Genomic DNA, 15,951 nt, shown 5'->3' with positions numbered 1-15,951 from the left:
TATCTCCAGGGCAGAAAATTAACCCTTTCCTATTCTGGCTCAGCCTGCATACCCTACACTAGTTTTCCACTAGTGTAGCTGCAAGAGCACAGGATACAACACACTCAATATTGTCTCACTCTACTAAGCAAGGGCCAGGTGCATGTACTGCATTACCAGAAGTGTTTTGAGTGTATGGCTTCTGGAATGCTTTGTAGACATCCAGCTTGGATCTGACAAAGACCTGGGTGAATGTGGCAAGGGCCAGAAAAAGCAAGGGAAGATCACAACTGCAGATTTCAATAATAAAAGGAGTCACCTAGGACTACAGTCTTGGGATGCTCTTGGGCAGATGCGATCCATCAACAGATAGATCAGCCTCAGTTTCCTTCCCTTACCAGTTATCAGGTCCATCTTTCCTACACTGAGCCACCGCCAGCTCATTCAAGTCCCTGTCTCAGCCAGGCCCTGGGAAAACAAAGAACCAGCAACAACCAGATCTGGTTAAAAGCAGAGAGAACATAAGTCAACTTAAGAGTAAATAACCACAAATAACTCGCACAAGGAGACCCAAGAACAAGGAGGATCATAAAGGTCTCACCACCCATTGGCAAAATGATCCAGAAGTTGTACGTTACCTTCCCTCTAAGAGAGCTTTGAAGCCTTGTTGTATCCACCAATCCCTGACATCAGACCCCTGAAATAAAGTATTTTGCCCTAACCAGTCAGGACAAGCACCCACCTCAGTCTAGTAATTTCATTTCAAATTAATGGTGCAGCATGACCTAATGGATAGAGCACTGGACTGAGACTTCGGTTCCATTCCTGGCCTGCTGGGTGGCTTTGGGCAACTCACTCCACCTCTGTCTCTCAGTTTCCCCATCTGTAAAATGGGGATAATGGTACTGACCCTCCTTTGTAAAGCACTTTGAAATCTACAGATACAAGTGCTATATGAGAGCTAGGTATTACTACTATTAATTGATGTGTTTTATGAAATAAAGCTTTCCTTTCTCTTCTCCCCCAACACTGGAAATAATGAGCTCCAAACAGGTCTTGAAATATAGTAAAAGTTCAGATTTACATGTGACCCCTCCCCCAACAGTTCAGGATACTATAAACCATGTTTGCAAGGCAAGCGTCATACTCTCTAATGCAGACACTGGCCATCTCAAACAGAAGGGTTGTTCCTATTGGGATTCTTCATTAGCTGTTTTGAGCATCCCAGAAATGTGCTAATTATCTCCCACAAACAAGAAAAGACTCCATCCCTGCCTGAAAGAGACCAAACTCAGCACGACACCACCAGAGAGTTATAAATGGGGTGGGGATGAGGGTGACAGCAATAAAATTCCTCGATTAGATACATACACCTTTTGATTACTGTATTCTTTTCTAAGCAGGAGAGATTTGAAGGAGGTGACAGAGGAGTCCTGACAAACAGTTCCAGGGGGCCATTCTAAACATAAAGGGGAGTATGGAAGGAAGCCCAGAGGTGATGAGGAGGATAGCATGGCTAGTGTCATGGACAGAAGGAATTGGGAGAAAAAGGGAAAGGATCAGAAATGTGGACAGGTGTTGTGTGGTCTTGAAGATAGGCACTGGAAGTTACATACAAGGTAATAGTCAATGGAGTGACTCAAAGGTTGTGAGAGCAAGGAGTCTTAAAAAGGATTTTGCCAGCAACATTTTGGGTGGTCTGAAGCAGAATGAGATTGGTAGCAAAGAGACCCAAGGAGGAGGAGACTGCAGTATTTGAGGACAATGAATCAACAGGATTTGGCCCCAGCCTGAACATGGGGGAAAAGGAGAGGGAAGCGTCAAATACAACCCCCATCTTATGGGCCTGTGTAATAGAGAAGATTGTGGTGTTAACAGCCATAATAAGGAATGTAGGTAGCAGAGAGAGTTGGGGGACACTATTTGGTCCTTGTTCAGTTTGAGATGATGGTGAGTGCTCTGAGAAGAAGTGTCTGAAAGATGGTATTTATGCAAGGTTGAATTACAGGAACAGATCTAGAGCAAAGAGGTATATTTGGACACCTGATGATACAAGTGCTTCCCAATCCTGGGAGTTTGGACTATTTAACCAGCAGATGAAAATAAGCCTTCCCTATTGCACTTTTATTGTGAGGATAAACATTTACAGGACAATCTGAAGATAAGTGCTATTATCGCTTCCAGTGTCTTCCTCCTAATCATTATACAGATGGATAGAGAAGGGCAAGCATATACATCTCCCATTCTATCTGGGGAGAAAACTTGGCCCTTGGCATTGACCCGGACTACTACAGAAGCTTGATTACTACGCACACTCTGTTCAGCTGTCCAGATGGAACAGATGTGTAAGGGGAATACAACAGCCTAGTTTTTTACTCCAAGTCTAATTCTTTAGCAGGCATTGGTTGAATCTCATCCCCACTTCCACATCATTTGATTAACATACACACAACCTACACACAAATCAATAAACTGAGCTTTTTACCAGGAGGATTTCCTCCAATACACTGTATCAGGCTCCTGGTTATTTTGTTAGGGTTTTCAGGTATTCTACCACTTAGCATTTTTGTCCTCTGATGCTTTCAATGCCATGATATTCTGTTGCACAGCAGACATCTCTTCAAAGAAGATCTCTTTGAGGGAAGATGCGCTAATTCAGGATTAGAGCATTTATGCCAGATATTCTCGAAGAGGTTCCAGATAGGCATTTCAAAACAGTTCATGATGAAATATTTAAACTTGAAAATATGCCCATCACAACAGCTATATTTTGTATGCATGTGAGCAAGACAGGCCTAGGAATCTGAATACAGGATTCTCCTTCTTCTGTGTGAATACCTTATCTCCCCCAGGCTGCTCGTTACCAAAGCAGTTATCTCAAACGAAAATACACTCTCCAGAGTGTATCTTCTCTAAACATTTTCAGAATTTGAATGTTATGTAAAGGGGAAATCCAGCTCACCTATGTGCACAGGCTATTTTTTTTCCAATGGAACCTGTGTAGTAAAGCAAGCAGGATTTGATGCTAAGATTTTATTTCAGCAACAATAGTGGTCTCTGATGCACTTTTTCTCAGCAAAAATCCAGTTACCTCATTGTGATAAAGTACTTTGCCTTTGGCCTTATAGCTTCTTCTCTTAGGAATTTTTTTAGCACCTCAGAAAACAGAATAATGATGCTTAAATAAACCACTGTCTAAGTATTTATAATTCAATATCCTTCTACTGTACAGATACGTTCATTCTGTAGGGCTTTTAAGCTGTAAAAGGTCATTTTAGGTTGTGGTTTTTTAATTAGGTTTTTTTTTTAATTTATTAGCTGAATTTGGAAAGTGAAATAACTGGAATGTAGTTGATACACTAGCAATGGGGGTGGTTCTAAATGCCTTGATTCACCGTATTTTACACTTGTCTTTCTGGCTTTTAAGACAGTGCCCAATCTCTATAAAGTATAATCTAGGATAACTATGTTCTTCTGAAGCCACAAGCAGCAATATTCAGGATCATAGCCAAACCACCGAAAATCAAGGACCAACTTGGTATTCTGTTAACATTCATTTTATAAAATATCTTACAAGAACAGATAAAGTACTCGAGGTTACATAATAACCAGAATTGAAAAAGAATGTTGAATAAAATATAAATTAATTGAACACATCACTATGTTTATCACGCTAGACAAGTTTATAAAAGGCATTTTCTGATAAAATAGTTATTTGGAAGAAAACCCTTCAAAATGGAAACTATTGCAGTCCTTTTCAGGAAATCAATCCTAGAAGCACTAAATTCCAGGTCAACAAGCAGTACCTGAATCCATTTAAAATATACCATTCATCTGGTTCCAAATTTGTCCAGCTTTAAGACACAAATTCAAATGGTTACCAGTTCAGAATAATCAGTGCAAAGTAAAGCTTCAAGCTGAAATTATGAGAGGAAATGATTTGGATACAAAAATCTAAATTCACACTATGAAAAAGTCTTTGCCAGATGTGCACTTGGATTATGCAACGTTGACCCATTTGATCAGTGGCCATTTTAGGTTTCTAGCCAACCCATTAATTGGCTAATCACATGTAATTAATTTATTTCAGCGCAGTTTCAGTTTTTAACCTATCATCTTTGGAAAGGATCCATGCCGTTGATGTTCATAAGTATTGCTCACCTTCTGATTCAGCAAATCTGATTAAAATGCAGCAATTTTGCATCAAGGAAATAAATGCAGATGTTGGCATGGTGGTCTAAAGGAGGCTACTGTAGAAAATAGATCCGTAGGCCCCACTTTTACACACACAAGCATTTGAGCAACTTCATTTGAGTATACCCAATACAGTCAGTCGTGTGCTTAAAGTTACATATGTTCACAGGCATTTGCAAGATTAAACCTTTATTTTTTAAATTTTTAAAGACATTTTAGGGAACCAAATTGTCAGATTTACCTCCCTCAAGCCTATTAAGTCCTGTGCAGTAAACATCAACAGTCTAGCAAGGCAATTTCACTCAATTTGGCTTTAAATCTATTAACTGAAACAGGTCTGAGGCATCTCATGTTCCATTGTGTAAGAGTGTCTGATTCGCTTTATCATCTAAAGATGAATGGAATTTTTAGAGTGTAAAGCCACTACCTATGCTATTACATTATAAAGGTTTTTAAACACATGTACAAAAAACAAGTCATGCCAAACAGGCTGGGAATGCTATTAAAAAGCTAGAAAGAGCTTGTGTAGAAATAATTTTAAAATATTTTACATGACTATTCTTCTTGCTTCTTAATTGAAACACGGTGGTGTCATTTATTTTAAGATCCTGAATATAATTTAGAAAAGAGAATCCATGCCAGTTTTATCCAATATGATTGGAAATTCCAACACATGATCTGCAGATTGTTTGCTTCTCTGTGCAATGCATTTTTTTCCATCGTTGCTATTACTGGCAGTTATGTTAGAGCTATAATTAAGCAATTCTAATAAAATCGCAACATTTATCTTAACAGCATGTATCATTTTGAATTTATATTTGACTGAAATGCTAGAATGTTATCAATATGATGCAGGAAAGAAACCAATCGAAAGAGCTGAAAATAGCATACTTTGTGACAAAAAACGGGGGGGGGGTTACTTAAACACAGAATACTGAGTAAAACTTCAGCCAAAAGCTTTTGTTATCCCTACCCAAAGAATGAATACTGAAAGGAAGCTGCAAATGCCCTTTTCTAGTACATGAAATCATTTGCTTAGATTGAAATAGAACAGAAACTCATCCCTGTAGCTCAAATACCTCTGATCATTTTGTTTCACTGGACCAAGACAGATTAATGATGGCCATCATGCCATGCTTTGTGATCCTGAAAAGGAATGATTTCTTTAAAAAAAAAAAGAAGCTGTTAATGAAATGATATGATAATGGCAATTTCCACTGGGTTTTCTAGTGACTTTGAATTCCTTACTTGAGATGTTTGGCTGTCCATAAAACTTTAAAATAAATCCATTTGTCGCTGAGATCTGATCTTCTAAGTGGTGTAACTTTTACAACTTGCCATGAGTAAAGGAGAAAACCGAAAGACAAAAAGGAAATAAATATATACCACAACCTAAGTTTATCACAACTTGAAAGATCATGTACTGGCCATATTTTAAAATACTGAAACTACTCTACCCTCCACGTGGTTCATCTGTTCAACAGTAAGGGGGGGGGAGGGAGAATTTCAGTGTTTTCCACAAAAATAGGAAAGCAGCAATATGAGAATTACTGTGGAAAGTCTGGACTCTTAATTTGAGTCTCTAGTAAGAACAAAAAACAAAGGACTTGATTTGGCTTGCATCAATCCATGCTTTAAATTAAAAAAAATAAAAATAAAAATCAGACTGAGGTAACACTGTTCCATCCAGGACAAAGATCTAAGATGTTTCCATCTCTGCAGGGACAGTGAATAAGTGAATTTGGGTATGAAACACAGTCTAATGCAATAGTGTGAACAGAGATTACTAAAGAACATTGTAAAAAGTATTCCAACAGTAGCATTAGGATTTAACAGTGCATCACTCATGTCAATATGAACTGGTCCCTAAAGCCATGATGAACCAGAGGACAATCACTCGAACAGGAAATTAAGTGTCATCCACTTTTCAGAAGATAGGACTGTAATTTACCTGATCATTAATATAATTCAGCGAGATTCCCCATTATTTAGTATGCCTGAGGATACTTAAGGCATGAACAACAGGTGCCCTTGGTATGTAACTTAAGTACAACATCGACATTTGCATTTTAAAAGCTGTCATGTCATGTTCTTTAGTTTCATTACTGCATGTGTTTTTGTTTTTTTAAAACTGGAAATTACATGGATCAAGACCTTGAAGACTATAGGTCACAAAATCCATAATAAAAATAAAAGCTGCCCAATGTCACTGTCAAAATACCTTTAAAAAGGCAGTTCATAGACAAAAAATAACGCATTATACATTCAGATTTTTTTCCTCTCAATAACAAAACAATATCAGAAGAAAACGCTCAGTAGTGAAGGCCACATACTTTTTTTTTTTTTGCGCATTTGTTTGATAAATTGAAATGCAAAAACCACTAAAGCCTCTTATAAAAGGAGAAATGGAAATACAGAGCTTCTGGAAAAAAATGATTTAGTGATGGGGTGGTCAGCATGGAAAATGTTGCAAATGCTACAGCTGAACTGACCACCATACAAGGGAATCTAACAGGAACACAGTACAAGTGTCAACTAGAAAACTGTTAACTTGCCAACTTGTAAACAAGAAAAAAAGCAATTCACAGATTCAAAGTTCAAGGGAAGTAAACTTCTTAAAATAATTTTGTCAGTTCAACCCTGATTTTAAAAGTATGGCTAGCAAAAATACAGAAGCCTCAGACCATCTATGAGTCTTGATCAGAGCAGCCGTCTTCCTTTGATAAACTGCTGGAAACAGACCCTCTTCTAATGATGACAAGAGAAGAAAACTTTTCTCTCAAATTCTCTCTCTTGCTCTCAGTTCTAAACATACACACACAATTCATCTGCTGCAGGGACTTGCATGCTGCTATAGATTGAGACGTGGGGAGACTGGTGGAGGAAAGCAGGCAAATTCTCTTAAAATACTACGAGCCACATCGACATTATTCTGGGCTATTTCAAGTGCCCTCTTCACTTCTTCAAAGGAAAAGCCCTCTCCCATAAGTTTTGCAATTTTTGCATCCACATTTTCCAAGGAGGTGTCAGAGTTGTATGCTTTTCTATGGTGGATTTCTGGTGCAGTCCTGCGAGGAAGTGGTTTAGGGGGTCTGGCTGGTGCTTGTGAACCATCTGTTTAAAAAAAAAACAGAGACACAATCACTACAAACTGGTTTAAACATGATGTAATGAGGTAGTGCCCGGTAGTTCAGGCCTCAAATTTAGGGAGAACTCAAAACCAAGTTTTACGAAGCCTATTAATAGGACTGTTTTAATGAATTCCCTTCTTTAGTTTTGAAATTCTTGTAGAAACTGTATTAGAACATTCGCCAGAAGTGTTCACAACCTAAACAGTGCAGCATTGTGTTAATAATGCAGTAAGAATCTGAAAGTGGAAATGACTAGTCTATATTTGCATTGTCCAAACTATGCAAAAAAAGTATAAACACAGCATTAGTGGTAAAAATTAAATCTGAATTTTAATTGTCACTCACTCTCAACAATCTGAGATTTTATTAACATGACCAACAAGGATTTTTTAAAAGAAGCTTTTCTTTTTAAACCCCCCCACCCATCATCTCACATTTTATTCACTGGTTTATTCAGGAAATTGCACAAATCAGTAAACTATGTAAAAGAAGATGTTCACCAAATAAACCTGAAGAGGAGAAACTAGCACTCACTTGTACATCATGAGAACATATTTCAGTCATTTGTAGTTTATTTCATGCATGTCACGGGTGCTTGCTACGTAGAAAAATCATTATTTCCTGATTCTGTTCCTCAAAAAAACTAATAGTCCAATGAATTTCAGTGGTGAGAAAAAGATCCCTAAATCTTTCTCCCCAAGTATCACAGTTCATACATTTCAGATGTTGGCTGGGTATGCTACTGCCTTTCTGCAGTGCTCCATAAGAACGTTAACCTTCACAGTTAACACTGCCGCTAAGAATCATGATGTCCTCATGCAAAGAGCGAATAACCACAGCTTCTAATCTTTTCAGTCAAGGGGTTAGGACTCAAGTAAACTTGGTACTTTGCCCAAACCTCTTTATCCTTGCTGAGGCAACACTAAGAAGCTTAAATACAAGATGGCATAGAGCAGAAATGCTTTGAGTGGGATGTATGTGGTTGGGGTTTTATTTATTTATTTATTTATTTAGGCTTTCAATCCTTTGAGAAGAATTCTGAAAAGTTCTGCTGACAATAAATAGTGTTCCAATGATATGGAATTAGAGAAAGCTTATGGCAATAACATTTTCCAGTTTATTTACACTGGTGGCAATAGCATTTTGTTTTTTCAAATCTTCTAGATATATCTTGTAATGCAAAGGAGCATTATATTTTCATTATCGAAGTCATACAGCTATTCAGTTTTGTACAGGGAGACTATCTGGATTGTAATCCCACAGAGCACGTTAAACATCTCCAATGGATCAACCTAGTCATTCATATAGCTCAGTTGTTAACTTTTACTGCAGCCTGCACCCCTTTGGTTCTCAAAATATGTTCTCACACCCCTTACCAAGAATCCTTGAAGTAGGTCAGTTCTTTAAACCCAAATATATTTGTTTGTATATTACAGTAATCGTTAAAAAATGTATAATGTTAATAAATACATAGGTTTGATGAAACAAAGTAGTTGTGCTTTCATGCCTCTGCTTAATTTGTGTTTGATGATTTACCTTCTAAAAAAATCTGGCATGTCTCACACCCCCAGAAAGGGCATCTCGCACCCAGAGGGTGTGCGTGTACCCCAAGTTAAGAACCACTGATATAGGTCGACTCAAGATGCATTTCCTGACTCAGTTTTTATGCATTCAGATAAGCTTGTTTGCATCAGTACAGGAATTCTATTGTTAAGTCAGACAAGATCCAGGAAATATTTTTCTAGAAAGATGGTGGGGTTAATGTAACAAATAGATGAGAGTAATTTTATTCAGATTTCATCTTAAAAGACTGGGTTGAATCTTGTGCTGGAAACATTGCTTATTTCTGCACAACATGGTGATGAGAAAAACAGCAGATTGGATTATTTTGTCTTTATAAAGGACACTGAAGATGAAAAGTGCTATATAAATGCTAATGATAAAAAGACAACACAAGACAGGTTTGAGCCTACTAGGGAAAGGGGCGTGAAATACTTGTAGGATTAGATGATTAGCAATATTTCAGAAAGTTTACTTACCAGTAAGAGAGGAATAAGTAAAATCAGGAATTCAGACTTATTTTACAAAACTCAATTTACAGTATTATTGAAGAATAGGGTCCATAATTAAAATCAAAGCATGCACAATACTAGAAAATTGCAAGACAAATAATGTAACATATGTAAATCTGAGGCTAAAAATATGACTATCAAAGCAATTTTAGAAAAATCATTATGGAAGAAAAGTATCTAAAGAACAAATAATACAATTAAATTTGATACAGTTTGGGGGGGTGTCGGTGGGGAGAAGGGGGGGGGGAGAGAGAGAATGTGAATGAATGAATAACTAGTTCTGGCAGCTCCAATCTGAACCCAAAATTGGAGTTTTTTCTTGACTAAAAGCTTCATGCTGCCTAAAACCTGCTGAAACAAATATAATTTAGGGAGACCATTTTTAATTCTTTCTGAAGATTTGCAACATATATTTTCTTCTCATTCCACCGATGTCTCTATAGCACAGGTCCTTTTAAATCTCCAGCTCTCACTCTCTGTGTAACTCAATTCCCCATTTTTTTAAAATGCTGACACCTCTTCTCAACATCTTCACATCCATATAAAATTTTAGCGGACTATGGGTATCCTGTTAGATTCTGAGTTTAAAAATATTAAGCTTAAACTGCACTTCCATCTGGACACAAAGAGTCAGAGGCATTTAAACAGGCCTTTCTTTCCTGCCACACACACAGATGTGCCAGCCACCTTGGATTCTTAAAAAAAATAAAAATCTCTAGTTGAATTTTCAGTTAATTGTATATTCATATAATTCAATTAATTGTTTCAGCCTCTGAGCAGGCAGCCTCAATCACTCACATGTCTGCTTCTATGATGCCTTCAACCCTTAGGAAACTAGTTAATCCCAAAGGAGATAATGCCTGGGGACCGGCTAATTTAATAAACACCTATGGCTCACTAGCAGAAGGTTAGGGGGAGAAAGTCTGTGGTGGGGAGAAAGGGACCTCCTAAGCTGCTGAGAGGCAAGGATAAATCAGGACTCTCACTGCCTGGGTAATGATGTCAAATAGTTTCATTTCCCCCTGCAGTGAGCCACACACTCTGTTCCCTTCCTGCTTTTTAAACACATCCCAGCTTCTGCTACTGCCAGTCTGGGAAGCAGCAGGGATAAACAGCACCATGCAAGCATGCCTGCTGGAGGGTGAGAGTGAGGAAGCAAGCTTGTCTTGTGAGGGTCTCTGTGGAGTGGAGGAAGGCAGACAAGTCTATTTGGGGTAGAGGAAAAAACACCTTCGAGGGGATATTAGAGAGGCAAGGGGATCTTTCATTTTGAGGAGCTGAGGGAGCCTGAGTGAAGAACTTTGCTGCCTCACTGTAGAATGCTAAAAAAGCGTAAATCTTCCTCAGAGCCCTAAAGCCTGGGGCTCAACAAGGCATCACAGTGCTCAAGCAGATGCTTGCAGACAAGAGGAGTCTGAACTATATTTAAATCAACCTTTAAGTATGTAACAATAGCAAAAATGCACCAAGCCGGATGAATTTTTCTTTTGTCATTTATAAATAATTTAAAGAGAGGCAAGCATGATTTTACATTTATATTTATTAGCGCACCCCAGAGCAATGTGGACAATGGCATAACAGTGCATTAAAAAGGCCAGATTGTAGGCAGGGCTCCGAAAGCCACACAGCTTTGAACCCATTTCGCACAGAGCATTTAAGTGCAATACTAAGGAGATACAATAAATGTATACACATTCTCCTCTACCTTGCATCTTGGGTAGTCATTTACATTTGAGCAAAGTGAGTGTGGAAGTCAGACTGCTCCATTTACTCATACCCAGTGATGAGCTGCCAAAATCTTAACTGGTTCCCTCCTCATTGCATGAGGGGTTCATTGCCCACCCCCACGCCCCAGGACTCCTGCCTCATCCAACCCCCCAAGTTCCTTGACACCCCCCCCAGGACCCCTGCCCCATCTACCCCCCTCCCCTGTCCCGACTGCCCCCAGAACTGGGCAGGAGGGTCTCGTGGGCCACCACAGTGGGTGCCCACCCCACCCAAGAGCCAGAGGGACCTGCTGGAGGGCGAGGTGGGGAGTCCTGGTGGTGCTTACCTGGAGCAGCTCCCAGGAAGCATCCGGCATGTCCTTCTGGCTCCCAGGGGCGGGGAAGCATAGCTATGGGGGGAGCAACTGCTCCCCCCACTGATCACATCAAAAGTGGCACCTTAGGCGCTGACTCCCTGGGTGCTCCAGGCTGGAACACCCACGGGGAAAATTTGGTAGGTGCAGAGCACCCACCAGCAGCTCCCCACCCCATGCCTAGCCCCAGATTACCTCCGCTCTGCCTCCTCCCGTGAAGGCACCGCCCTGCTTTGCTTCTCCGCCCCCCACCCCCAGCTTCCTGCGAATCAGCTGTTCGGCAGGAAGCCTAGTAGGGCTGAGAAGCAGGCGGTGGCTTCACACTCAGGCCGAGGGTGGCAGAGGCGAGCTGAGGTGGGGAGCAGTTCCCCTGCGTGCCTGCTGCAGCGTGGGCGGCCCTCCTCACGCCCCCCCGCCCCCGGGGTTACCTGCTGCAGCGTGGGCGGTCCTCCTCACGCCCCCCCGCCCCCGCTCACCTCTGCCTCCCTGGGCCTGAGTGCGAAGCCACCGCCAACTTCTCAGCCCGCCCCGGCTTCCCGCGCGAACAGCTGATTTGCAGGAAGCGGTGGGGGGGGCAGGGGGGGCGAGAAGCAGAGCAGCGCCTTCAGGGGAGGAGGCAGAGCGGAGGTGAGCTGGGGCCGGGGGTGGAGTGGGGAGCTGCCGGTGGGTGCTCCGCACCCACCAAATTTTCTCCTTCGGTGCTCCAACCCTGAGCCTAAGGCAGCACTTTTGGCCGGTTCTGAAAGGGCTTCTAAATTTAACAACTGATTCTAGCGAACTGGTGGGAACCGGCTCCAGCTCACCACTGCTCATACCAGTTGTAGCATGTAACACCTGCTTTCCACAGGTGTAATTGACTGCACAAATGTCCTAGGTAGTGGAAATCGCAGCTGAGCAAGAGACGAAAAGGTGATAGTGTATGTGAATGAGAGAGAGAGAGAGAGTTCTAGAATCAGTGATTTTTCCCCTCATTCTATTCATTATTTTTACCTGAACTCCCTCAGAAATTATACCATCACAATGTTTATGTTATATATAAATCCTCTGGAACAATGAAAAAGTGAAAAATTGAAAGCCATTTTTGAAATTTTCCATGCTACATAAATTGCTGTGTTTAGTACTTAGATGCCAAAGTGATAGATGTCAGAGACAAACAACATACTATATTTTACCATATGCAACCTACTTTCTTGATATTAAAGAATTCTAAAGGGCTGTCAAAATATACCTGATAGCTCTCTTAATAATGAGAGATACATTTGGCCTTACAAGTCAGCAATCAAGTTGAACGTTATAGTAAGGCAGGTATTCCCATTTTATAAATAGACAGCCTGAGGCACAGAGGGGTCAAGTGAGAAGGTGTACCGTGAGTCAGTGGTAGTGTTAGGAATAAAATTTACTCTAATTAGTGGACTACATTCACTTCCTTTCTAACACAGGTCCAACAGCAATCCTAAAACAGGTTTGGAACGAACAACTGCTGGCTATCAGAGATGAATGATTAAAGAATACCTCAAACACGAAGTTATATTCTCCATACAAGGTTGTCTTTTTGAATCCTGGAGTAAGCTGAATCTGTTCATTCTGAAACTTATTAATTCCATAGGATGGAATTACAACCACTACAAATACAACTTTCCAATTATAGCATAGCATGATTTAACAAACAGTTGCATTTAATTCAAATTAAACTGAAAACTTTTATGTACGTAGTAGCATGCTGGATTAGTATATTTATAGCGGAGGTTAAAGCATATGGATATTTTTAGAAGATGTTTATGCAAATCATCTAGGTAATGAAGTATTTACTAAGCAATACCAAGAAAACTATTTGGATCTTAAATAGCAAGAAATTAAAAATTTCTCTACATCAGCTTCCTTTGTGGAGGGCTTTAAAATATACCAGTCCCATGAAAAAAGCATATCCATTAAAAGACTATGCAGAAATGTAAATTACCGTGTGAAAAGCAGGCAAATCCTTTCTAAGTGAGCTTTAAAGAGAAGCCTTAGAAATAACATAATCGATGAAGCAACCATTGTGTTTTTATATTGGCACAGAGGGAAAACGGTATGCCTTGTTGTTGTAGCTGCGTCAGTCCCAGGATATTAGAGAGACAAGGTGAGTGAGGTATTATCTTCTTCAGAAGAGCTCTGCATAAGCTCAAAAGCTTGTCTCGCTCACCAACAGAAGTTTGCCCAATAAAAGGTAATACCTTACCTACCTTGTCTCTCTAATACCTTTAGGGTAATCAGTTTATTATATTATCACATATGTATATTAAAACAGCACCCAGAAGCCCTTCAGTCAGAATCAGGGCCCCATTCTGCCAGTCAGAAAGACAAGAGCCCTTCCCTGAAGATTTTATAAACTAACACGCACTGTAAAACCAATAATGCTATCTAAATAGTGAGCACCAACATTCTGTTAGGGGAATTGTAGTCTTGAAAATGCTATCGTTTATTTGAGACATCAAACTGAGGTTCTAAACAGTGGTGATCATTAAAGATCCTCTGGCACTTTTCATGCTTAATCCTGCCTGTAGTTTCAACTGGAAAATGTGTTCTTCACTTCCTGATCTATACTGTAGTATACTGGTGTAACACACTGTTAAACGAACAATGTCAACTTTACGGTATTTAAAAAAAAAAATCACACTTTGGTTGGAAAATCTATCACCTACTGTCGTGGCAAGTAACACCTACAATTACTAAAACTGACAGACAAGATGGAAAAAATCATGTTTTTCAATGTGTTCATTTTGTACATTTGAGAATAGTTTGCACACATACAATTTCACTGTTTGCCCTGAACAGTTCATCATGGCCCAGACCTAACAGCTACCTGCACATGACTCAGTGCAACTACTCACATGATTAACTCAGGGCCTCTGTTGGCCAGTTTCCCCTGATTGTACGGGCTTTCATGCAGCAAAAAGGAGAAAAAATACATTTGTAAAGAACAGGAAAACTGACCGCAAATAGGCAAAGGACTCAGGGATTGGGGTAATAATGAAACTACTTTTACTTTATTTCTTTTTAAACTGACTAGGTTTATGGTTGACAGTGTCCCTTTAATTAGCTGCTGTGTTGTACTGCAAAGGCAAGTACATTCATTGGTGTATTAAGTGATTTCTACTGTACATAAAAGGATAGAATCATAGGACTAGAAGGGATCTCGAGAGGTCATCTAGTTCAGTCCCCTGCACTCGTGGCAGGGCTAAGTATTATCTAGTATTATCCCTGACGGGTGATTGTCTAACCTGCTCTTAAAAATCTCTAACGATGGAGAGTCCACAACCTTTCCCTAGGCAATTTATTCCAGTGCTTAGCCACCCTGACAGGAAGTTTTCCTAGTGTCCAATCTAAACCGCTCTTGCTGCAATTTAAGCCCATAGCTTCTTGTCCTATTCTCAGAAGTTAACAAAATTTTTTTTTACCCTCCTACTTGTAACAACCTTTTATGTACTTGAAAACTGTTATCACGTTCCCTCTCAGTCTTCTCTTTTCCAGACAAAACAAACCCAGTTTTTTCAATCTTCCCTCTTAGGTCATGCTTTCTAGACCTTCAATAATTTTGTTGCTCTTCTCTGGACTTTCTCCAATTTGTCCACATCTTTCCTAAAATGTGGCACCCAGAACTGGACAAAATACTCCAGTAAAGGCCTAATCAGCGCCGAGTAGAGCGGAAGAATTCCTTCTCGTGTCTTGCTTACAACACTCCTGCTAATACATCCCAGAATGATGTTCTCTTTTTTTGAAACAGTGTTACACTGTTGACTCATATTTAGCTTGTGGTCCACTATGACCCCCAGATCCCTTTCCACAGTACTCCTTCCTAGGCAGTCATTTCCCATTTCGTATGTATGCAACTGATTGTTCCTTCCCAAGTGGAGTACTTTGCATTTGTCCTTATTGACTTTCATCCTATTTACTTCAGACCATTTATGCAGTTTGTCCAGATCATTTTGAAATTCAATCCCATCCTCCAAAGCACTTGCAACCCCTCTCAGCTTGGTATCATCTGCGAACTGTGTGTGGGCTCTCTGACATTATCTAAATCATTTATGAAGATATTGAACAGAACCCGCGGGAAACCACTTGATATGCCATTCCAGCTTGACTATGAACAACAGATGATTACTCTCTGGGAACAGTTTTCCAACCAGTTGTACGCCCAGCTTACAGTAGCTCCTTCATAGTAGCTCCTTACAGACTTTCAATCTGTCATTGGATCTGTGTGGGGGCAAGGGTCCAGCCATGTGAATCCAACTGTAGGATTGGATACATTATAATTGGACTGAAATTTTGAGGTTCCTTTTGGATCAGAGATGCTATACATTATAGCCATCTTTTTAATTTGTTACATTATGTTGACTGGGTTGTTACAAACTAGCTATGCTATTTTAGTTGCTTTTGGGTTTCCTGTGTATTTTAAAACGTTTTACAGTGCCCAGAGCCACGGAAGGCACATTGGTACATATCTGAGAGAACAATA

At 40.0% G+C, this 15,951-nt stretch overlaps 1 protein-coding gene across 4 annotated transcripts in view; it reads right to left on the bottom strand.

Moving 5' to 3' along the window:
* Positions 1 to 4,374: 4,374 nt before the first annotated feature.
* The window catches only part of CBLB (Cbl proto-oncogene B), a 194,944-nt gene continuing 183,367 nt past the window's right edge, over positions 4,375 to 15,951 (bottom strand). For all 4 annotated transcript variants that reach the window (XM_073306576.1, XM_073306566.1, XM_073306585.1 and 1 more), the window contains one exon: positions 4,375 to 7,287. In XM_073306576.1, coding sequence (XP_073162677.1) covers positions 7,025 to 7,287 — 263 coding nt within the window. In that variant the 3' untranslated portion in view covers positions 4,375 to 7,024. The remainder of the gene's footprint in view (positions 7,288 to 15,951) is intronic.

This window comes from Lepidochelys kempii, chromosome 1, assembly GCF_965140265.1.
Source record: "Lepidochelys kempii isolate rLepKem1 chromosome 1, rLepKem1.hap2, whole genome shotgun sequence".
Lineage (NCBI taxonomy): Eukaryota > Metazoa > Chordata > Testudines > Cheloniidae > Lepidochelys > Lepidochelys kempii.
Note: the sequence above shows the minus strand (reverse complement) of the source record. Positions and strands in the feature narration are given on the sequence as shown.